The sequence below is a fragment of the Schistocerca piceifrons genome, chromosome 7 (assembly GCF_021461385.2).
Source record: "Schistocerca piceifrons isolate TAMUIC-IGC-003096 chromosome 7, iqSchPice1.1, whole genome shotgun sequence".
In the NCBI taxonomy this organism is placed as follows: domain Eukaryota; kingdom Metazoa; phylum Arthropoda; class Insecta; order Orthoptera; family Acrididae; genus Schistocerca; species Schistocerca piceifrons.
The window spans coordinates 366,751,520-366,777,580 of record NC_060144.1 but is presented as its reverse complement, the minus strand read 5'-3'; the positions used below and the strand labels follow the sequence as shown (position 1 = coordinate 366,777,580).

Below are 26,061 nucleotides of genomic sequence, written 5' to 3'. Positions count from 1 at the left end.
AATTCCATTAACATTGTGGCACTGTTTTGTCTGTGATAATAAAAATACAGCATCAAGTTTTTAACTAGCTGAACCATAGCCAACAAAACCATTTCTCACATTTTTTAGATTTTGGGACTCCAGGGGGAAGCACAGCTTGACACAAAGACCATTCACCACTTAGTAATGTATGCCTGAAAGACTTTTTCCGTTTGTCATGTGGATCAAATCTGGGTACATTCAACAGAGTACTGATAACTCCAACAGCTTTGTAAAAAAAATAAATAAAAAAATAAAGGGGGCAGGCACTTAGAACATTTTCCACTTGTGCTCTTTACTTGCCTTAAGCCATAGTGATTGAATGTAGAGGAATCATGTCATATCTGAATATTTTAGTTCTTCTAAAGGCTGGTCTGTACATATAGTCCAGAGGTGAAATACCAATACTGCTAATAGTCACATTTAAAAGCAGTAAAACTATTCCAAGCTTTTGGAACTATTAGTTCCTCAAATAGGAAAGAGGGTTAGGACTGGGAAGGTTGGAAAGGAAAGGCAGGTCACTGGGAACCCTGTTAGAGAGGGAGCTGCCTGTTGTCCCTTCCCTTCCAGCTGGGATCTGAGTGGTCTGCCTATCCTCCTCATTCTTTCCCAACCTATGCATTTTTCCACCCTGTGGTCAGAATTAATTGTTCCAAAAGTGAGGTGTTGTGTCTTTTTCGTACTGTTATGTCTACCTGAAGTGCTAGTATTTTGCCTATTGTTTGTAAATATTAGCCAATCATTTTGTCATATTGTGATCTTACAATTATCTCATATGAATTCTCCTTGTGATGTTTTAGTTGGCCCTTTGATATTTCTGGCACAGAATTATTGAAAATTGTGTATGTTCACCACCCAGGGCCTATTCCAGAACATTTTCTACCTAAGTGACAGGTCATTTGGTGCCTCCACCCTTTGGAGTTTGCCCACCCATGGGCTATTAGTAGGTCATTTAAAAATAAATCTAAATCTGTTGATTGTGGAAATGGCTTTTTTTTCTTTTAAAATAATTACTATGTAGATATTTCTCTTTTAACAGAAATACATTTCTTAATGTTATTGCAGTGCTAAATATTAATAGAAAAAACAATTTCCATTTACAGTAATTCCTGAGATCTTTAAATGTATTCAGTGGAAACAGAAAGAACTAGACCTGTTGAATTGTTCTATTTCAGTAAAAACATGCTGATTATAAAACACAAAATCCTTGTGGTCGTTTTTAGTTTAATAAAGGAAATTTGTAATTCTATAATTTACAAATTATGTCACTTTCTATCAGAAGAAGTGGGACAGGAAAAAAAAGTCTAATTTTATATTGACACGTTAAACATAAGATAATGTTCAGTTCTCTAAGCTGTATGTTACATGTGAACAACTCACCAGAAATTAGGTAAAGTTCAGAAAATATGCCACAATAGTGGCCGAACACTGATGAGCATAGTCACATTTGTATATGTGCAATAAGAAAGAGAGATATTCTGTGAGGATAGCCATGTGACGACAAGACATGGGACACACATTGTAACTTTTAAAGTATAGTGTGGGCAAAATAAAACTGGGTTGTAAAATAATTACATTGAGACTGACACCGGATTTCTGTTGTTCGAACTCTTTTTTGATAGTTATGGTTTTAATTTACCATAGAGGCTGTTTCATGCCATTTTGCCAGTAAGTTTTGCATTGCTGACTTTGGGAGGTTTTGCCAAAACTCTTCCAGACTGAAACTCTTGTGCAAACCATTGCGCACAAATTTTCCATGAATTGCGCTTCACGTAACAGTTGACAATGAATACCCACTGTTTTATTGAGAACACCATTTTATATTGCATTCAACTGGTCACTAAACATGTTTGCACATCTCACTCACTCAAACATAAAGACATAGTGAAGTACTCTTACACAGTGTTTCAGAGATGAGCATTTGAAGAGATGTGACAGCAACTGTTAGTGCATGAATATTATGATTTCCAGCATTTTCTGTGATAGGCAATTCCCCTGTTCATTAACAGGGGTCAATTCTGTGACAGTCTTACTCACATCTTCCCAGTCAGTTTTATTTTTCTCATCTGCAGTATTGCCTTTTTGGTTAAGACAGGTCTTGATTGAAATTTGTGCCCTCGTGAATGGAATTTGATCAAAAAGTTCACATTTCAAATACATTTATGTTACCTAGGGTGGTATTTAATGCTGAAGTTGGTGGTGGCTCATAACTACACATTCACAACTGTCTCCTAGCGGCTTGTTTGTGGGCTCGTATTTACTGGATCATTTTTGATCATATTATCATATACTTTCAACTGTGTCAGTTTCTGCTGCTAATTATGGAACCTCCTGTACACAAATGTTGCATGTGGGCACCTCTCTCAGCTTGACACCCAAGCAGTTGACACATACATAAGTGCTTTTTTGTGATGAATATTTCATCATTTTAGGCACAATGGAAGATTTACAGGATTTTTAAATTTCTTCATTGATTAAGTGAGAACTCATTTGTTAGATAAGTTGTATAAGCAGGTCAGAGAAAATGAAGTTAATTAACACAGTCTCTTAAAATTTCATTTGTCCTATTAGCAATCTAATTGAGGATATATATATTTGGTAATTAAATCTGGTATATAATTATGGTAGATTTATTTTGAATAAATCACTTTCTAATTTTAAAATGTAAAATTAAGATTACTGAAATTTTGAAACTTCTTAAAGTCATTGTATGTGTTCCATTACTATAAAATGGCACTATGGTTGCACATATTTTTAAATGTATTTGTAATATTTGCACAATAGCATATTATGATGCTGTTTTTGAATTATGCATTCCTGGCAGAAGCAAATTCTTTTTTTCAGGTAATACACTGGAATTCTCCAAAAAAATTAAAAGTAAAAAACAAGCATGTTGAGTTTTTTCGAAACTTGTACCTAACATTTTTGGAATATGATGGTAATCTACTAAGGAGAGAACTTTTTGGTTGCAACAATACCAAGCCCTCTTTGAAAGAAAGAGAACTCAGCAAGGCAAGCAAAGTCACATTGCTGTTAAAAATCTTTGTTTTTTTCTTTTTTTTTCTTCTCTTTAAACTTTACTATTGACAACTCCTTTGTTACTATAACAGCTCAACGAAGAAGACCCGTGTTACGAATTCCGCCGTGCACGAGTCAATAGCCTCAGAACCCATCTCTACTTTTTGGATTACGAATATGAGCCCTCTACTGATGGTTGTGATGTGACACTCGTAGCACAATTGTCCATGGATCGTCTTCAGATGGTTGAGGCACTGTGCAAGCACTGGGAAGGTAACATTGAATTATATAATGAGCTACATACTCACGGTGGAGTTGAATACAAATGACACTGAATTTAGTTGTTCACATTATGATTGGATGGAGAAATTATCATCGTTTTCAGTCTGTCCCCTTACAGTTTTTTCATACTTTGTTAGTAGAACAACAAATAGTTGAGTTTCTGTCCACAATTGGTATCTCACTTATTAACATTTTGAGGAAGCTCAAAACAGATTTCTGGAAAAGTCTGTAAAATGTTTAATCAACTTTTTGTTCAGGAATTAAGCTTTTCTATCCAAACAGCATTATTTGCAACAATAGACGAGTCCTAAAGGCGCTTAAGTGAACCAAATAGCAACACTGTTTATTCAAGTTGGCACATATAACAGTTCCATAAATGGATTTCGCATCATGAACAAGCTATGGGGATACTCATTAGATAATCACTCAACACAATATAGGCTTTCTTGCATTGTTTGACCCAGCTACAAATTGTAGATCTTTGATGCAAAACATTATTATTTGTTTTATATACAAACATGTAACATTCTTACTGTTTGTCTTCTCGTTTTGCATTTTTTTGTAAATAATAGCCTACTGACAGTAGTTACTTAATGCCAGAATATGCTTCAATAAAGACCCAATTAAAATGTTCGACAAGGCAGGTTTATAATTCTTAAATTTTTTATTGCTGACATCAACCTTTTGAGAGGAGAGCTAAAACATACACTACCGGCCATTAAAATTGCTACACCATGAAGATGATATGCTACAGACGTGAAATTTAACAGACAGGAAGAAGATGCTGTGATATGCAAATGATTAGCTTTTCAGAGCATTCCCACAAGGTTGGCGCTGGTGGCGACACCTACAACGTGCTGACATGAGGAAACTTTCCAATCGATTTCTCATACACAAACAGCAGTTGACCAGTGTTGCCTGGTGAAACATTGTTGTGATGCCTCGTGTAAGGAGGAGAAATGCGTACCATCACGTTTCCGACTTTGATAAAGGTCGGATTGTAGCCTATCACGAATGCGGTTTATCATATCGCGACGTTGCTGCTCGCGTTGGTCAAGATCCAATGACTGTTAGCAGAATATGGAATCTGTGGGGTCAGGAGGGTAATACGGAATGCCGTGTTCGATCCCAATGGCCTCGTATCACTATCAGTCGAGATGACAGGCATGTTATCTGCATGGCTGTAACGGATCATGCAGCCACATCTCGATCCCTGAGTTAACAGATGGGGACGTTTGCAAGACAACAACCATCTGCACGAACAGTTCGACGACGTTTGCAGCAGCATGGACTATCAGCTCGGAGACCATGGCTGCGATTACCCTTGACGCTGCATCACAGACAGGAGCGCCTGCGATGGTATACTCGACGACGAACCTGGGTGCATGAATGGCAAAACGTCATTTTTTCGGATGAATCCAGGTTCTGTTTACAGCATCATGATGGTCGCATCCGTGTTTGGCGACATCGCGGTGAACACACATTGGAAGTGTGTATTCATCATCGCCGTACTGGCGTATCACCCGGCATGATGGTATGGGGTGCCATTGGTTACATGTTTCGGTCACCTCTTGTTTGCACTGACGGCACTTTGACAGTGGACGTTACATTTCAGATGTGTTATGACCCTTGACTCTCCCCTTCATTCTATCCCTGCGAAACCCTACATTTCAGCAGGATAATGCACTACCGCATGTTGCAGGTCCTGTATGGGCCTTTCTGGATACAGAAAATGTTCAACTGCTGCCCTGGTCAGCACATTCTCCAGATCTCTCTCTCGATGGTGGCCGAGCAACTGGCTTGTCACAATACGCCAGTCACTACTCTTGATGAACTGTGGTATCGTGTTGAAGCTGCATGGGCAGCTGTACCTGTACACGCCATCCAAGCTCTGTTTGACTCAATGCCCAGGCGTATCAAAAGCGTTATTACGGCCAGAGGTGGTTGTTCTGGGTACTGATATCTCAGGATCTATGCGTCCAAATTGCGTGAAAATGTAATCACATGTCAGTTCTAGTATAATATATTTGTCCAATGAATACCCGTTTATCATCTGCATTTCTTCTTGGTGTAGCAATTTTAATGGCCTGTAGTGTATATAATGATTGTGATACGACAGTTTGGTGTTTACAAATATGAATGCTTAATTGGACATGTGTGTCTGTGTCATGGTTAAATTTGTAATTCTGGAGCAGGATCTGCTGTCAACCAGGTATGAGTGCAGATGTATGAGAGGACATGCAGTGACTGTATGAGCGTGTGAGAATTTGTAACTCAGCAAGGAACAGTGTAATAATGCACTAGCCTATGTCGTGGGGTCAGGGACTTAGATTGAGGATATTATCTGTGTAGGTGCCTTAAGAATACGGATAGCTGAGCTGTAGGTTCAACATTGGTTGTCTGTGGAGAGGTCTCACCAGCATATAGTTCTTCAAAAGAGGCAACAGCCCTGTAAGTACAGTAGTTAGAAGCTCAACAATGTATATGTTAGCCTGAGATATGGTCTTGTAACATTAGGCAATATGTTCTTGTTATTTTGGCACAGAAGCATGGCTGAAAGCAGTGGAGAACAACAGCCATTGTGATTCCTGAGGATATCCAAGTCTAGCACACATTTTTTACAACGATGGCATTCTTTTGGACAAAATATTATAGAGGTAAAGTAATGCCCACTTGGTACTGCATATTTGGTTGTCATTGGGGGCAGGGGGAGGAGGAGGGAAGTGGCTAGGTATTGTCATCAGAAGAAATTCTTATAGTCTATGGATGGAAGTGTGGAATGTTAGAGCCCTTAACTGTGTTGGCGTGTTAGAGAGTATGAAAAAGAGAAGTGTATAAGTTTACACTAGATGTAATTATGAAGTGCCGTAGCAAGAATTAGGTTTTTGGTCTGGTGAGTTTAGAGATATCAATACAATATCAGTTAGGAGCAGTGCATTATTAATGAAAAGTTGCTGAATAAAATTGGAGAGAAACTAACTTTATGGTGTGATGCAATTAAAAGAAGTGATATGTTGATAGATCATTTTCTAAACCATGATTGAGAGGGAAAGCAGAAGGCATGAATACAGTTAGTAATTTCAAATGGATTTAGGATGCAGCAGCTATGCAGAATTGAAGAGACTTCTACAGGATAGACCAGCATATAGAGATGCTTCAAATCAGCCTTTGTACAGAAATCTGCAACAGTTTCTGCTACTACTAGTAGTAGAAATAGTTTTCCAGCTGAGTGATAGTTGCAGTTGTATCACATAGGTGTTCAAAAATATATCTTCTGAAATTGTTTATTTGAGCTATGATGGTCTGTCATTACAATAATCTGTGATTAATTGGCCGGTGATACACCTTTTCATCAGCCTTGTAAATGTATGGTCAATATTGTTACTTTAACCCAGAAGTGATGTGGTGGTGACATTTATTTTATTTTTATTAAAATAAGGAACTAATAAGTTCTGTGGTCAAGCCAGACTGGAGATATGAGTAGAAAACTTCCTGGCAGATTAAAACTGTGTGCCGGACCGAGACCTGAACTTGGGACATTTCAGTGAGCACTTGCCTGCGAAAGTTAAAGGTCCTAAGTTCGAATCTTAGTACAGCACACAGTTTTAATGTGTGTGTTGAAGTTTCATATCAGCACACACTCTGGTGCAGAGTAGAAAATTCATTCTGAAGATAGGCGTGGGATGGCCTGACAAGCTGAGAAAAGAGTATAGCCAAAGTTGATTAAACTTATGTATGGGCATGTTGGTCACATATGCAAATGTCAGCTGTTGTCAGAGGATAGAGTTAGGCATATTTTATATAAAATAGTAAAATAAAAATAAACGTAAGAGTAAATTGGCCTAGAGTGTGGCTGCTAAACTAAATTGAGTTTACAAAACTGAGTTTCTGGAACAAAAACTTTACACCAGTGTGTTACCAGTTTTGACTGGAGGCAATGAGACATGAGGTTTCAATGTGAAAGCAATTCAACAATTGACGGTTCATTAGAGAACAATGGAGATATGCATATTGGGAGTTACAGGAAGACTAACAGATGTATGAGGGAAGAGACGGAAGTGGAAGATTACTTTATGATGCGTGCAAGACATGTGGTCAATAAAATAAATAGTTGATATATCAAAGAAATTCTTTGTTCAGTTCCAAGAGATAAGAAAGTAGTCACCTAATAAAATTTGTTTAGATGTTATTTGCTAGCTATTTTGCTGAGCTATCAGGAACTTAAATTGCCAGTTCTTCCTCTTGCTGGTTCTGCCAACACATTTCTATTGGAAGCAGCATTCTTAAGCAAACTCTGTGGACTATTGGGCAAAGACCATTTACGTATGTTGGCTAACAAAAAGCAATGGAAAATTCAGGCTGGGATAATGACAATATTCTGAGAAGGATAAGTTATTATTCACCATATAGTGGAGATGCTTAGTTGCAGACAGGCAACACAAAAAAAACTGTCAAACAAGTAAGTTTATGGTCACAAAGAACTTCATCAGAATCAGGCAACACACACACACACACACACACACACACACACACATTTTTTCTGATTGTGATGAAGGACTTTTTGACTGAAAGCTTTGATAGCCTTTTGTTGTGCCTATCTGCGACTCAGCATCTCTGCTATATGGTGAGTAGTAATCTATCCTTTATGTAATAACGGCCAACAATAAGTATTTTTATAGGAGCCATCTGTTTTATAGGAGCCATCTGTTTTATAGGAGCCATCTGTTTTATAGGAGCCATCTGTTTTATAATTTCCACATAGGTTGTTCCAGGTTGGAATAAAACAATATTAGGAAATAGATAGGTTGCTACTTGCCACAAAGATGACATGTTAAGTTGAAGACAGGCACAGCTAAAAGACACTGACACATCAGCTTTTGGCTATAGGCCTTGTCACAAGAGGAAACACACACGAATTCGTTCACTCAGGAGTAGCCATCACTGCCAAATGTAGATGTTGGCGTGCGGTGGAGGAATGTTGGATGTGGATGGAAACTGTCAGGATGCGCTGTATTGAAACTCGGCCGTGATCTTCAAGTCTTTTATTATTCCCAGCTACAGTGCTGCATTCCTCTCTGTCTACATCACAGGGTCCCACGATACCGAGGACGCCATTTCACTCTCTGCAAAACAGCTTGGCACGGAAGGGCTACCTCAGCAACCCGAGCAATGTACTGCCATGTGCCGGCCGTCTACAGCTGCGGAATTTTGCCGATGTCAGGATGCACTGGCAACTGACTCGGTGGCTTTCATCCCCATTGCCTCAGTGCTGCTCGCTGGGAGCTGCAGGGTGGCCGGATTTGCGCTTCTTTGCTGTCATGGTTAAGATCACGGGCAACAACAAGTGCCTGCAATCAGACATCCAAATCTGAGGCCCTTGCCTCAGGATGCCTCTAGCATGTGTTGGAAGCCAACAAGACTGCCCACAGTAGTGAGCCGTCCAGTGGCCTGGCACTTGCTGGCTATAGACCCCACGTTGGCCTCAGAGGGTTGAACCAGCGACCCACTGTGGACTGGAATGCTGGTGCCCCATCTGCTGCTGCATGTAGCTTGTGGTGTGACATGCCTCGCCGTCCAGGAGAGTTGCTGCACTTGAATCCCCCTCGTTAGAAAACTGGCACCTATTTATACGCAGTTGTGCACCTCTGTTTTGCTAACGCGCCGCTCCCAGTCATATACTCATAACACCTAGGCAGGCCAGTGGGCCCCTTCTGTCTGTAACTTGCGCCATGCAAACCTCTGCGTTTACTCTTTTCGGTGGTTCTGTGGCCCTGTGGCCTCCATTCTACTTCACAACTGCTGGTAAGCATAATTTACTGTCGACAGGCCCGCGTCTGGCTGTAACTTGTGTGCTCAGAAATATTGCACTGAATCTAACTTTTTCCTATCTTAAATGGTGGTACTGCTACATTATTCCCCCCTTCGGAAAGACCCATTCCCTGGGTTGACCTCTAACTACTCTTAAACTTGTTTGGGTTGACACGTACTTATGACATATTTACTACTACTATTAGAAAACTTAGATGTGGTCTAGTCCTCTTAAAATACATGACATGAGACAAAACATAAAAATTCCTTACAGGATGACCACTCCACTTAATGCTCAATCAAACCCTTACCTACCCGTCTTACGCCCTCGGTATCCAATCCACTGGGATTTGAACTACCGTTGGTTCCCTCTTGGAACTGGCTGTCCACCTGATCAGAATGAAAACAACACACAACAGAGTTGAGGCTGTGATGGCACTTGGCACAGAGGTGCTCAGAACAATAGTTGCTTGTTGTTGCCTTTCCCTATATTGAGCGACATGCTGCACAAGCTGCTCGGCTGGTATGTGCCCCTCTTGTTCTGAAATGAACTGGTTAATGGATCTCAACAGAACTGACTCCAGAGTTTGATTTAACAAGGTCAGATTCTGCCTTGGCAAAAACTCTAAAGTTGCTTCTTGCTAGTACAGCTGTGGCTATGTAACATTCAGTTGTGCGACTCCTGAAATTGACACTGGCAGATGGAAGGTTGGTCCTGTTATGTTAAACGTAGTTCCATTTATTAACATTCTGCTCCCCTCGAGCTCTATACATTTTGCTTCAGAAAATACCTCCTGCGCAAAACAGCGTGCTACTACTATTAATTTTTCATAGGTGGAGAAGATCCAATGCATCCTGACATGTTGCAAGCTCAATTTTGACTCCATGATGTCCCTTGGACGGTCTATTTTTTCCCTCTTGGCTAAAACTAATTGCACCGTGCATGTGTCCGGATTGGTGCTTATCACCCTGGCTGGACCTACTGTATGGCAGCTTCGTAATTACTCCCTTGTCATCCCGGCGTACCAGCTGTTAACTGCCGAGATCAGCAAAACTTCCTCAGGTTTTACTTCTACAAACTTGTTCAATGCTCCCCTTTTCAGTGACCCGAGGACGGGGATCGCCATCACTGCATCTTCAAAAAGACTGCTGTCCCTAGCAGGCTCACAATACTCGAAAACACATACAATGTATGAAAATACAATGCCTAATTAATGTACGCAAACCCAATGATACATAACAAGAAAACAAAAAACTGCAAATACTCTACTACTTTCGGGATTGCAAAGCATACAGTACAGCATGCTGCACTCTATCTTCCTGGTTTTCCCTGCCCTTAACACCTCTCTCCACTCTCTCTTTCTTCCTCTTCCCTTCCTGTGACATGCCTGGAATCACATCCGGACAACCCTTAAATGGCCGCAACCGCCCAATGTGTATTATCGTTGTTCTAGTTGGCAGCTGAAGCTTAACATTAACGGGGGATGTGGTTTCAACTACTCGGTATGGCCCTTGATACCTCATGACAAACTTCTTCATTTTCCCTTTTGGCATATAGAGCTTGGACAGCATTACCCGTTGCCCTACTCCATACTGCAGTAAACTTCCTTTCCGCTTCACTGCATCTTCCTGCCTTTCCAAAGCCTTTGTATTCACCTTTTGTACCCATTCCCAAACATCCCGAATTGTCCTCACGAATTGACGTGTGGACTTTCGCATTGTATGTGCATACAATATGCATCAAATACTCGTCCCACTGACTGTGATGAGAAAGCACATAAAAACTCAGCATCTTCCCGATTGTTCTGTGTACCCACCATTCTGTCCTTCCATTCACCTGTGGATGCAACACGCTCGTCCTCAACTTCTCTACATTCAACAATTTACACAGTTCCTTCATTAAATCCGACGTTATGTTAGTCCCTTAGTAATTATTGTCTCCGGTACACCAAACTTAAAAATGCAGTTCTTTATTAACGCTTGTGCGACCATTGCTGCCTGTTGATTTGGCATAGCCACCATCTCCATATACCTCAATAAATGGTGTATTATTGTCAGAACGAATCTTTTCCCCGATGGTGTTCGACTGAAAGGTCCTAAGACATCAATTCCCAACATAGAAAATGGACATGTCGATTCCAGCAATCGATGTAGCTGCAACTGTTTCAGACTAAAATCTGCTCTCTGCACACATGGTATACAATTCTTGACATACTGATCCACATCTACTTTCCTAACCCTCCACCAGTACCTCTCCGCCACTCTCCTATTCGTCGCTCTACTCCCACCATGACCAGATAGCACTTAATCATGTGCTTCTTTTAAAACCTCATTTCTCAGTTTCATCTACTTTCGCCACCTTTCTACTCAGTGCATCTGCATTACCATGCTTCTTCCCAGGCTTGTGCACCACCTTGTAGTCAAATTCTCTAAGCCTCACAGCCCGCCTAGCGAGTCTCGTGGACAGATCCTTCAACCAAAACAACCAGCATGATCTGTCACTACCCAAAATATCCTCCCATATATATAACATTTAAAATATGTGATTCCTTAGATTACACTTAGCATCTCCCTCTCTGTTGTTGAGTAATTCCTCTCTGCTGCATTCAACTGCCCTGCCTAGATGCGTAGGCTACAAGATGTTTTTTCCCATTAATTTCCTGCCTAAGAACACACCCTAATGCTTGATTCAATGCATCACATGCTAGAATAAATTCTTTTTCAAAATCTGGAAACACAAGAACCGGACTTGATGTTAACACTTCTTTCAGTTTTTCAAATGCTTTCTGATACTCCTCTGTCCACTCAAATTTCACACCATTCCATAACAATTGCGTCAATGGCTGTGCTAAATCTGCAAAACCCTTCATGAACTTTCGATAGAAATTGCAAATTCCGACAAATGATTGCGCTTCCTTAACTGTTTTCGGCTCCTGAAAATCCCTTACAGCCTGTACCAACCTCGGATCTGTTTGCACCCTGTCTTTACTGATGATATGACCTAAATATTTCACTCCTTCCAATGCAAAATGACACTTCTCCAGGCTCAGTGTCAAAGGAGCTGCTCTTAACCTCATAAAGACTTCCCTTAACTGCTGTCTATGCTGATCCATACTACTTGAAACCAATACAAATACAAAAGACACTGCCGTGGTTTCATACTCCTCAACACACTGTCTAGCAATCTCTGAAATGTTGCGGGAGCATTTTTCAAACCGAATGGCATCCTGATGTACTGGTAATGACCTCCAGGAGTAGAGAAAGCAGTTTTTGGGTGATCCTCTGGAGCACCTGATAACGACTTGTCAAATCCATTGTAGAAAAATACTGGCAAAGTCTCCGATATGTTTGGAATGGAGTATGCGTCCGTTACTGTCTTATTATGGAGGTATTGCTAGTCACAACAGAACCTCTATTTCTTAGTTCTGTCCATAGACTTTTTAGGCACAACAACAACGCCTGCTCCCTAGCAACTATTACTATGCTCTATAATACCGTCTGCACATTGCTGATCAATGAAATCCTCCACAATCGGCTGATAATGCCTCAGTATTCTGTATGGTTTATGGTAAACAGGTGCTTAGTTCCCTGTCGGTATCTGATGTTAAGCTAATGCAGTTGCTGGTAACGGCCCTTGCGGAAAAAACAAATACTTAAATTCCCACAACAATTCTTCCATATGCTCTTTTTCTTCTCCTTTCAAATGCTTAACTTTGTTACGTAATGCATTTCTATGGGCAGTTAGTGGTTGATTGCTACACCTACCTCTCGAACACCAGTCCTCACCATCTGTTACATCCAAATTGGCTACTAAAACTTTTTTTCCCTAATTCGCATGTACAGCGATAAAATTATCCACGTTCACAGGGACTACTCACCCGTCGTTTCCCTCTTGCATGCGTACAATACTACCTTTCACAAAACAACCTAATGGATCCAAAACTTCATTATCCTCAAATGGTTCAATAACACATACCGTACCCGCAGGTAGATTTGGCTCTACACGTACCAAAAGTGACGTCTTGGTGCCACTAGACATGCACTCATTCTAATTAAGCCTTAATGCTAATGTACACAGTTCAGTTGGTTTACTCATTACTTTGAACGCTCCTCGCGACAGCTCTGCATCGACAACAGTTTCCCCTAGTTGAAATAACATTCCACCAAGTTCCACAGTTTGTTGTCCAAGGTCAATTTTGGCATGATGTTGATGCAAGAAATCTTCTCCTAGAATCATGTCCTCACTTACCCGTGATGCATCAAATTGGATGTCCCCTACGAGATAGTCATCTGTCACTGACCCCAAAGGTGCAACCTCCTTATCCCTCACTCCACTCAACCTATAATGTGGTGGGTCTAACTTCCTTTGTCCCATTAAACTCTTAGTACCCACTGACACTTGCAGTCCTGTGTCCAACAAAATCTTGAACTTTTTAGTTCCTATGGATCCTACCACTGAACATTCCACCTCTGCATACATATTTGTAGCACTGAAATAAAATGGGAGCTCCCTTAGGTGGGTCTTGGGCCCCCTCTGCCATTTAACAATTGTCCACCTCTACTAACTCCACTTCTCCATCCTCTACGCCGCTGATTTCCACCCCTTCCTCTATTCCTCGGTAACTGGGTACATTGCCTCTGCACATGTCCCATACAAACACACTCGTAACATTTTATACCCGCTGTAAGCACTGCTTGTCTATCCAATAACCCCCGTTGCCACGTCTATTTTCTCACATTGGATTGCCAGCTGAACGACCGAATAAAAATCTTTAGAGTCCCTTCGTACACTTTCCGCACCATATGCGCCGATAACCTCCTCAAAAATACATCAAGTGCCCTTTGCTCGGCCTCCTGCAACATAACACCAGTTGCTTCATCGCTCTGACCGAACTCGTAAGTATACTCGTTAATTTCTCTTATTCTGTCCGCAAATTTCTCGACCGTCTCACCCTGTCTCTTCCTCATTGTACTCAACCTCTCCCTAAAGAACCAAATGCTATTCTGTTTCTTGTGCCTCTGGAAAAGCCCCTCCTTCAACTGCTTGAACTGCCCTGCCTTCCTCAAGGCCTGAGAACACCTTACATACGTCTTCGCTTCACTCGTTAATCTAATCTTGGCTACATGTAACAACTGTTCGTCAGACCAACCGTTCCTCACAGCTGAAGTTTCCAAGTCCTCCACAAACGAACGCACATCCACAGATGCATTGCCAGTTGCCAGAAAATGGAATAATCGAACTTGCGGCAGCTGGATCAATCTCCTGCTGTGGCACCCCAGGCAACAATGACTGATCAGATGAGGTTTCCTATTCACTCCTACATGTTAATACACTTCTCAACTGTGTATTGTCCACTGTTAATTGTGCTACCTTTTCCATCAAAATCCGTACCCCTTCTGGTTCCGACACACCTCGTGTTCTTGACTCTGCCATTGTGTTGCTTTTATTCCCAGTTAGTCCCATTTCAACCTATAAAATCCCACAGAAACAAAACATTTAACTACAAAAATAAACTGACTTCTTACAGCTCAGTATCTCATCTTATGTTGTAGGAGGAGATAAATAAAACATCGTACTCAACCCAATACAATAGTAATCAAATGCCACGAAAGAAAAAAAAAATCTTACTGCCCCAAATACACGTACATTTACTGTGACAATTCAAAGAAAGAAAACGCCCAACACACAAAAAGAAAAATTGGTCAACACTCACCACATTTTGTGACTGTAATGCAGGCGGTGGGCTCGAACGTCATACTGTACAGACGACGCTCACTATTCTGATACCAAATGTACCCGTCACTGCCAAATGTAGATGTCGGCGTGCGGTGGAGGAATGTTGGACGTGGATGGAAACTGTCAGGATGCACCGTATTAAAGCTTGGCCGTGATCTTCGAGTGTTTTATTATTCCCAGCTACAGTGCCACGTTCCTCTCTGTCTACGTCACAGGGTCTCGCAATGCCGAGGACACCACTTTGCTGTTTGCAAAACAGCTTGGCACAGAAGGGCTACCTCAGTGACCTGTGCAATGTGCTGTGGCGTGCCGGCCATGTCCAGCCGCGGAATTTTGACGAAGTCAGGATGCACCGGCAGCTGACTCAGCGGCCTTAGTCCCCGTTGCCACAGTACTGCTCCCTGGGAGCCGCAGGGCGTCCAAATGCGCGCTTCTTTGCTGTCATGGTTAAGATCGTGGGCGACAACAAGTGCATGCGATCCGACAGCTAAATCTGCAGCCCTCACCTCGGGGTGTCTACGGCATGTGTTGGGAGCCAACGAGACTGTCGGCCGTAGCGTGCCATCGAGTGATCTGCCGCTGGCTGGCTACGGACCCCTTATTGGCCTCAGAGGGTTGAACCAGCGACCCGCCGTGGACTGGAATGCTGGCGCCACATCTGCTGCTGCGTGTAGCTGGTGGTGTGACATGCCCCACCATCCAGGACAGCTGCCACACTTGAATCCCCCTCGTTAGAAAACTGGCATCTATTTATACACTTGCGCCATGCAAACCTCTGTGTTTAGTCTTTTCAGCGGTTCTACGGCCCTGTGGCCTCCATTGTACTTCGCGAACTGGTAAACGTAACTTACTGTCATCAGACCTGTGCCTGGCTGTAACTTGTGCGCTCAGAAACATTGCACGGAATCTAACTTTTTCCTATCTTAAACGATCGTGCTGCTACACAGGCAAGCATGTATCTCATGCACACAAGACCGCCATCTGCAGTGGCTTGGACCAGAGTGGCATTGTGAACTCCATCTTCATCATGCAAGTAAGACTAGCTGATTGTACCAGTTCAGGTAGATACTGGAAACCAGAGTTAATCTCTTCTGATGTGAAGTGACATACATCATTGGTACCAGTGATAAGCCACCCACCTGCAGTTGCATGCACCCTGTACTCTTCGTGCCATCCCAAAGAGTCTGGGATGACCCTCGCCTGCCCCTTCCTCTTCTTGGTATGAACATAAGAGTGCACGCCGGATTTCTTCTCCTCTTCTTCAGCACCTTTAATCCATAAGGACCTCCATCACACACTTAACATAACACTGGACTTACCAACAACTAATAATTGCCCCCCCCCCCCCCCCCCCCCCCCCCCGCCCCCTGTGAATATGAAGACCTCGATAGCCGAGAGACATCACCTGAGGTAGGGCAAATGACTTGAGCTGCCTTGTGATCATTTGCAGCTGCAGATAGCAACGAAAAGGCTTTCTCTGCCTGCCACACTTTCAAATGACCTGTTATCCTGTCCTTGGAAAAAAAGTACTCAGATAGAAATTTTCAAATGAGATTTAGTTTTATTATTGTGTTTTGGGGATGCTGGAAGAAGATCTTTTCTGCCACATTGTACACTACCCCCTATAGATTTGAATGAAAGAGCATGAGACACCGGCAAAAAAATAAACTGTCAGTACTGAAACATGCCTTAACCTTCAAAGTTCCCTCAGAGAAAATACTCTAAATTCATGTATGTTCTATTATGTAATATATTTTTATTAATATAGAAAGCAAATGATCAAATAATGCCTACAATTAATAAATGTGAACAATGGATGTTGACAAATAATTTAATAGATGATGATCTAGTTGATTTGTAATGCCATGTATCATTGGCTAAACTTGTGATATAATACACTGCCTAGAAACCTCTAGAATACATTCTTTACAATCCAGATTTATTCTGATGGTACTTGAATTTGTTTAATCTGTCTAATGAGCCCTTAGCAGATAATTGTTTAATTGTGAAAGAAAGGCAATGAACCTTGTACACAACTCATTATCTTTTTAAGTAGCATACTGAAGGATTCTCACTGTTGTAAGGGAAACATATTTTTGAATTGTGATGCCATTGGAAAACAGGATGTATTGATTTTGTCACATTCCAGCAGTCCAGGTTACATTTTATTTCATCGTGAATAAATGGTCTTTAGAAATATATGGTTTATAAGAATATTGGCAATGATTGTGCATTTTTACATTCTTTTAGAACAGGGTGAAAACTAAACAGGATTATTCAGGGCATTGGAGAATTGTAAATTTACTGTAGAAAGATTTAAGTTTGTGACATATTATGAAAAAGAAAGTTGCTACTCACTATATAGTGGAGATGCTGAGTCGCAGATTGCAACCCACTCACATGACTGCAGTCACAGGCAGCTGAAGCCACACTGCCATCTGATAGTGTGGCTTCAGTTGCCTGAGATGGCAGTTGTGTGTGTGAGTTGTGTTTGCATGAGTGTGTGTCTGTGCGCGTCTTGTCTATTTCTGATGAATGCTTTACTGTCCGAAAGCTTGATTTGTGACAGTATTTTTGTTGTGCCTATCTGCGACTCAGCATCTCCACTATACGGTGAGTAGCAACTTTCTTTTCATGATATTGTTCTATTCTATCCTGAATTTTGCATTGTTTAAGGTTGTAGTATGACATACTTGTACTTCCTGTACTTCTTACAAAAATCCAGATACCATTTACTCTATATAAAGTTTTGGGTTTTTTGTTTGTCATTTTAGGTATTTGTGTTGGTGAGTGTAGAAAATTTATTCCTGTATTACACTTTTCCTACTGATCAGATGTATAAAAAGTCAGAGTTAGAGAAAACAGCACATTGTTTATTTTTCAGGTCCTATTAGTCTTACACTGTACATGTCAGATGCAGAAGCCCAACAGTTTCTCAGCTATGCTCTCAGCTCAGAGATACTAAATGGGAGGAAAAACATTGGGTACCACATCGTCTATAAGGAAGGTGTAAGTGAATTTGTATTTTTTGTTTTTATAATGCTAGTTAAATGTTTTGGCATTATAGTTTTTTTTAAGATTTTAGATTCTACTTTGTGTTTAAATTGAATTTCCTATGACTAATAATGATGTCCACTGTGAAATACACAGAAATTATAGAAACTTATATGTTTTTATTCTTTTATGTACCTGTATTTGTGAAGATTGCAGCTTTGTGAATTATTCATTATAAATGAATGAAATTTATTTCACATATGAGCTACAGTAACTGAATAAAATGACAGGTGTACATAGCAATAAAACAGCTATACTTGCTCAAGGTCAACAGACATTGGTCTGATCATAGGACTGTGTGACACACAATAACAGGGCTTGGTAACATCCACTGTGACATGCATCCACAATTAAGTTCCCAGGGAAGAGTCATCCTTAAAACTTTTAATGGAATATGGACCCATGGCCAAATTCATGGAGCACAGTAATCATTGACTCCAGCGTGAAACTGTGAGATGTTTGTCTAAACTCCCATGAATAATGCAACATTACTCTCACAGAAAATGTGTAAACCACCTTTTAAAGTGCTACCTAACATTATGGAATCTTGCTGTCATATTTGGATTGAGAAGTTACCACACTTCCCTAAATAATATCGTCACACTGAAATCAGAAGTGTGGCAGTGCTTCATCTCCTGTAAAACCAGTGATGCACTGTTTCAGTAGTTCTTTCTGGGACCAACTACAGCATCTTACATCTAGATCTTGACATTGGTCTTCTGTATGGCATATCTTTTTGATGAGAGGTCATAATCCTTGACTTCATATGTGATGTCCAACAAGTGATATGGTTATGGTACAGCCCAAAATATCACTTTAGCAACTTTTCTGACTGTCCCTTTTTCGACAAAGGCATAAAAACCCATTCTAAGTTGTCCGGGCTGTATTTCACTGGCTGGTGTTTGATGATATAGTGTTCTCGATCTTTCTTCTGTGTGCATAGGGTCTGTATGTGAGCCAGCTGCCTTCCTTCTTTGGTCCTGGTGATGAGGTGTGTCACGTAGTTACCCAGAGTACCATGTGGTTGAAATGGAGACAGTGTACCCATTGTCATTTTGGCCTTGTGGCAGAAAGAACACTGCCAAGCCTGTAGTGTCTTGTTTCACTGTAATGTATGTGAATGTCATGACGGGCAGCATTGTATCTCAATCTCTCTGTTTGAAATCAACACATGTCAAGTGGGTATTGGCCTTTGTCTTACTAAAGCATTCTGTTAGGCCATCATCTATGGAAGGAAGGCAGTTGCCATCCTGTGGATGATGTCACAATGTCAAATTACATTAGTTTTTATTGGAAAACTTTTCCATGATCAGAGATCACCACACAGAGTCTCCGTACTTGAAAATAATGTTTTCTTCAAGGAGCTTGCAATTTCGAGAGCTTTGGCAGTTGGCACAGCTTTGTTGACTGCATAGCGACTGAGATAGTCAGTGCAAACTACTATCTATTGATTCCCTTTTGTCGGCTCTGGGAAAATCCCCAAGAGGCTGATGCCAGTTTGATGGAATGGTGCTGCTGATGGTGAGATTAGTACTAGATGCTCCAGAGGTAATTGTGGCATGTTCCTATGTTACCATCGTTCTTATAGTGACTCATGTAGTGTGTCTAATAGCTTGGTAGAGAACTGGCCAGTATAGCCTGTGACAGATCCTGCCCAGAGTCTCAAGAATTCTGGGTGACCAGATGTTAGAGCATTGTGGAAATACTTCAGGATAGCTGGCCATAGATGAGCTAGGATGATGAGCAACCATTTCTGCCGCACTGGACCATAGTTCCTCTTATACAATTCTCTGTTTATTAATTGGAATTCTCCTTTCTTCGGTCCCTCCTCCTTCAAGGCATGTGTGTTTTTCAGTAGTACTAGATCTGCCTCCTGTAAAGCAGCAGTGTCATTTAATCAGGGTGTATACGTGGACAAGGAAAAACAAATTCCTGGATTTCCTGGTTAAAAATACACTTTCTCCCAGGTGAAAATGCACTTTTTCTGTGTTAAGTGGCAGTATACTCTTCCTCAGCACTGTAAAACTCATCAATCCTTTGAACGTTTATGGTTTTATATACTGATGTAGAATTTCCCGGCACTTTAGAAAAAGAGACTCGGGGGGGGGGGGGGGGGGGGGGGGGGGGGGGGGGACACGTTTTGAAAGACCTTTGATGTGCAGCAAGATGTACGCTGCATATTTTCGAATTACGAAGGTATAAATTTGAATTCCGCCAAACAACGCATGTCGCTTTCTGAAGCATTGAAATCGAGATTATGGTTGGTTGGTTGTTTTGGGAAAGGAGACCAGACAGCGAGGTCATCGGTCTCATCGGATTAGGGAAGGACCTGGAAGGAAGTTGGCCGTGCCCTTTGAAAGGAACCATCGTGGCATTTGCCTGGAGCGATTTAGGGAAATCACGGAAAACTTAAATCAGGATGGTCGGACGCGGGATCGAGCCATCGTCCTCCCGAATGCGAGTCCAGTGTCTAACCACTGCGCCACCTCGCTCAGTCCGAGGTTATGATGGGCTTCTGTAAGCCAGTCATAGCTCATGTCACGTGATCTCGCCAGCTGATGACAGCGTAGGACATGTGATATAGTCAGCCAGTATCAAGATCACTCTTAAGTAGTGCGAACACACAAATAAGAAAAGTTAATGGTTTAAATTAATATACATAGCATTCACATATAATACTGGTCTCGAAGATTAATAAGCTGGAAAAAAAGTTAAGCTTCCACATATAATGTTGATCTTTTTTGCGCGTGTTACACTTTAAGATACATCACACAAATGTGCCAGTAAAATTTTTAATAACAACGTAAATTTCTGATCTTCTGGGCTCGAAATTCTTCTAAATGGTCATCCTCAAAGAGTTGATTTTTAAATCAGAGTCAAACACTTTGTGATTTAAGAAATTCATCGTACATTCTCGCACATAGTTCATCTTGCGCAAAAGTAAATTTGCTTTGAATGTAACGCTTTTCAAACCACCATTCGCAATATTTTGCCGCAACCTGTTAGTAATAGTTTCGTTTCAGCAGTTGCAAGAGAGCGCCAGATAACAGACGTCACCGCGCTTGCGCAGCTACGATGACGCAGGAAGCCCATATATACGTTTGTACGTGTAAAATATTAAAAGATTTTACATTATGTCATAAAATAAACAAGACATCAGAGGAAACTTCAAAAGCATCGGAATTTCGGGAACCATACTAAAATGCATAATTCGGCTTAAAATGCACACTCATATGTAAATTTTTTTGGAGTACCGGTACCGTACTATCTCATATTTGGTTCTTTATTATGGCATAATGCCATACGTGCACTTGAAATGCAGCGAACAGTTGAAACTAGCCAATAGTGTGAAATTAAATAATTCGTTTCAAATAAATTGACTGCCTCAGCAGAAATAATTACTGAAAGCCAAATCTCTTTAGCAAACCAGCAAAAATAACTTCATTGTTCCGCAAGGCAATTAATGCTTGACTGTCAGAAAGGTGGAGATAATATCTGAAACTAATAACATATTTTGGCCATCCTTAACTATGCGAACGTATTTTAACAAAATACACAAAAATCTGGTTTGTTCTCATTTAACGTGAGAGCAGCAAACGAAGAGGAAACAACAAAATCACTGAACGTAAACACAGGTCACATGGAGACGACCCACCTCCCCACCACAACTCAGACTGCTCTGTGCATTAGCCCTGGATCTACGATATTTCCGAACCGGGGCAATATTAAGTAGTGGCGCCCATCCCAACTTCTGTAACCAGAAGCGCTAGAAGATACTACTCATACGCGATTCAACTGCGCGTGCGCAAGAGCCTGCCTGCAACTGCTCAAACGAATCTAATTTAAACAGTTATGAAATGATAATTAAATGGCCACCCTAGCTGCAAACAGGCGTTGATGTACTTCATTGAGGACATGTTGAAAATGTGTGCCCCGACCGGGACTCGAACCCGGGATCTCCTGCTTACATGGCAGACGCTCTATCTATCTGAGCCACCGTGGGCACAGAGGATAGCGCGTCTGCAGGGACTTATCCCTTGCACGCTCCCCGTGAGATCCACATTCCCAACATGTCCACACCACTACATTCGTAGTGCGCCTAATAGATGTTTGCCCATCATACTCATTACTCGTGGCAGATTAATCTGCCAAGTCCCGTACGAGTTTGGGCATAGCGTGTGCGTTCGCACAAGAAGGTCAGTGGCCGGGAAGCCATATTTTAACTATATATGACGGTAGTATCTGTTCCCGAAAGAACAGTTACCATGGATGACCATGCAGTTTTGCTAGAAATGAAATGATAATTAAATGGACACCCTAGCTGCAAACAGGCGTTGATGTACTTCATTGGGGACATGTTGAAAATGTGTGCCCCGACCGGGACTCGAACCCACGATCTCCTGCTTACATGGCAGACGCTCTATCCATCTGAGCCACCGTGGGCACAGAGGATAGTGCGTCTGCAGGGACTTATCCCTTGCACACTCCCCGTGAGATCCATATTTCCAACATGTCCACACCACTACATTCGTAGTGTGCCTAATAGCAAAGCTGCATGGTCATCACGGTAACTGTTCTTTCGGGAACAGATACTACCGTCATATATAGTTAAAATATGGCTTCCCGGCCATTGACCTTCTTGTGCGAACACACACGCTATACCCGAACTCGTACGGGACTTGGTAGATTAATCTGCCACGAGTAACGAGTATGATGGGCAAACATCTAGTCATTCAGTTGTTGACACTCTGTATGAGTGTTGAATGATGGATGATTGTCAGTGTCAATACCATGTTTTACCATGGGGTCTGTTTTCAGGATGGTGATTCTTCTGGAAAACCGTTAATTCACAGGGAATTACATTTCACATTGGGGGGGGGGGGGGGGGGACAGGGAAATCTCAAGAAATTTAAGGAATTTTGTAAGATCTCAGGGAGTTTTGTGTTTTTAACCAAACATTGAAAATTAATTTAATTTAGTTTTATAAGTCACAAATTTTAAATTCTTACTGTAAAGAAGACATGTTAAGTTGCAGACAGGCACAATTAAAAGACACTTACATAAAGCTTTTGGCCACAGTTTTCATCAGCAAAAGAGAAACACACACCATTCATTCACACAAGCAAGCACACCTGAGGCACACATAACCGCCAACTCCAGCATCTCGGGCTGGCATGCAACTATGGGACGCACAGATAAATAACTTGTGTAGAAAACTATCATCTGTGTGTTATGGCCTAAGAATTTTGAAGGCTACAACAAGCAAAACAACAGTGCTGCAGGCATACTATGCACCGTTCCACTCACTAATCAGATATGGTATCATTTTCTGGGGGATACTCAACTCACAGTGTAAAGGTTTTTAGAATGCAAAAAAGAGCTTTAAGAATAATTTGTGGCCTTAAAAAGATGGAGTCCTGTAAATCCCATTTTACTGAGCTTGGTGTCCTAAATGTTCCAAGTTTATTCATTTATGAAACTATCTTGTTCACTAGGGACTACCTCCTGAAAACAGGCAAACTGCTACAGAACAAAAGTGTAGACAACTATAGTACCAGAAGGGAATCAAATATACATCAGAAATATCACAGAACAACCACCTATCAGAGGAGCATAATTAACATTGGTGTAATACTACACAATAAGATACCAGAGGAAATAAAAAATACTACTCATCCAATATTTAAAGCTAAACTAAAGGAATTTCTAATAAAGCACTGTTTCTATTCTGTCAGAGAATTTCTGAATAAGTAACAAAATTAATTGTAGTAGGTACCTAATTTTAATTGCTAATACTATGTATTATTGTAACTTATCTTTGACCTGTCCAATATCAATTGTACAATTTGTGCTATATGATAAAACTGGACCAATAAAAAGTCAAATCAAATATGTGGGATGCAAGCACCAAACTGGGGGATGGGTAAGGGGATGGGATAGTGGTGTGTGGTTGGGGAGAGAGACGAACACTTCTGGTGGAGTTTGCAGGGACTAGAATTCCAACAGGCACAGTATCAGGAGGGCGTGAGGCAGGGAGGTGGGATAAAAGGAGTGAAGGAGAGAAGCAGGGAAAGATTGGGGGGTGCATTGGAAGAGGGTGGCAAATAGACAGGGTGGATCACGAGAATGGGGATGAGATAATAGAACAGAGGGGGTTGGAAACTGTTGGGTGAAGGGTGTGGGGACAGTATGTTACTGTAGGTTGAGGCTGGGATAATTACGAGAGCAGAGACTGTGTTGTAAGGATAGCTTCCACCTGCACAGTTCAGAAAAGCTGGTGGTGGAGGAAAGGATCCAGATTGCTCGGATAGTGAAGCAGCTGTTGAAATCAAGTATGTTATGTTCAGCTGCATGTTGTGCCACAGTGTGGCAATGGCCATTCACCCTGGTGGGCAGCTGGTTGGTAGTCATACCACTATAAAAAGTTGTGCAATGATTGCAGCAGAGCTGGGACAGTGGTCAGTAAATAACAGCTCGGGAGCTGCATGCAGCTCTTTGGCCACTCCAATGTGCCTCATTGATAAATCAACTCAGACTTCAGCTCTTGCTGAACTTCATGGCCACAGTGAGGTTGAAAACTGACGTTATAGAGGCACATATGCAGAGTGTTGGTCGTTTTTGCATAGCAGTCATTTTAAATGTTTATTTGATAGAATACAGTGAAAGAGAAAATCCTATATGCTCAGTTTGCATAATGCCCAATCCAAAAGCACTTGAAGTGCCTTAATTCAGATCAGTACTCAAAGTTTGGTAGTGATTGTAAATTGTCGACAAATGGGTATTGTTGGTGTTGTACCACAGGCTGGGCACAGGGAAGGTACACATGACACGTGCTAGTCAACGGAGCCAGCTATCAGTGTGTTTAGTGGTCGGAGCCAGGGGGGTTGGAAGAAAGCACACAGTCAACAAAAATATCTGCACCATGTGTTAAGCTACTTGTATCTTTCAGCTAGCTACAAATTTTACAGGTATTTCTGCTATTAATTTAGTAAGGTATATAACTTTGTCATAGAGTTTTTATTTTTGGAATATGACTTACTGTATCAAAGATACATATCCTCAGGAGTAATATATAATATTTTCTTGACATTGAGTGATCTGGGATCATTTTGTGGCTCTTACGTATATGTTAAAAATGATTTAATTTTTTGAATTGAGGAAAGACTTCTGAGACGTTCCTAAAAGCTAGCTTTCTTTCATGGTATTCAAATCTACCAAAGCGCAACAACCCCTTTTTTTAATAAAAACCTCTCATACCGTAATAAACACAAAAGATGCCACAGTCTCCATGCCACAACTTTTCATCAAAGATTCATGCAACTGGTGTCATCTCTACTACAGATCCCCCTGCAGGTTTGGGGGTAAGAATAGGCCCGCAGTATTCCTGCCTGTCGTAAGAGGCGACTAAAAGGAGTCTCAACTGTTTCGGACTTTAATGTAATGGTCCCCTAAGGGATTTGACCACTCCATTTCAAAATTTTCCGTTAGTGCGTACCATTTGGGGAAGGACGCCTTATGTGGTGCATTCTATATCCATCTTGCCCTAAGATCTGGCATATTCGTTATTGTCATGGAGTTGGACTTACACTGAGCTTCCGGCCACATCGGCTGCAGTGTGTTCCGGATAGCCTACATTCCCTCCATTGTGCACTTCCATCTTTGCTCCCTTTATTAATGGATATTCGACACCCGACAACCAGCACGGTAGCCAGTCCATTGTGGTGGGGTCCTCATGTACCCTCTTGGTGGTAGCCCCCTGACTACACAGGGATTGCACTGCTGATGCCTGAGCTGCTACCTCCCCACGTATGCTGATGAGTAGATGCCTAGCCCTCTGGGGCATCGGGACTCCCGGCTAAGGCCATCCTGCCAGGTGGTCTTTGCTGTGGCTGGGTGGCGCCTGTGGGGAGAGCCCCTGGTCAGAGTGGGTGGCATCAGGGTGGTTGAACCGCAATGAAGCGTGGTACATCATCTCTCGCTGTGGGCCTCCACCAGCAGTCTCTAAGCGATCGAGGTCTAACCTCAACAGCAAGAAATACGAACCAAGATCATTTCCCTCCCTGGCCACTCCATGGGAGGAATGTATGGCTAAAGAAGGCAGTGTAGATTATTCACCCCAGTACCTCGTGTGTACGTGCGTTGAA

At 41.6% G+C, this 26,061-nt stretch overlaps 1 protein-coding gene and 1 non-coding gene across 4 annotated transcripts in view; one reads left to right on the top strand and one right to left on the bottom strand.

Annotated features, from left to right (window-relative positions):
• Positions 1–26,061, top strand: part of LOC124804821 (xylosyl- and glucuronyltransferase LARGE2s-like) — a 170,100-nt gene that overhangs the window by 59,602 nt on the left and 84,437 nt on the right. For all 3 annotated transcript variants that reach the window (XM_047265161.1, XM_047265162.1, XM_047265163.1), the window contains 3 exons: positions 2,863–3,030; positions 3,129–3,309; positions 17,748–17,872. In XM_047265161.1, coding sequence (XP_047121117.1) covers positions 2,863–3,030; positions 3,129–3,309; positions 17,748–17,872 — 474 coding nt within the window. The remainder of the gene's footprint in view (positions 1–2,862; positions 3,031–3,128; positions 3,310–17,747; positions 17,873–26,061) is intronic.
• On the bottom strand, positions 21,847–21,921 carry Trnat-ugu. The gene has a single exon. It is a non-coding gene; the product is annotated as a tRNA-Thr (tRNA).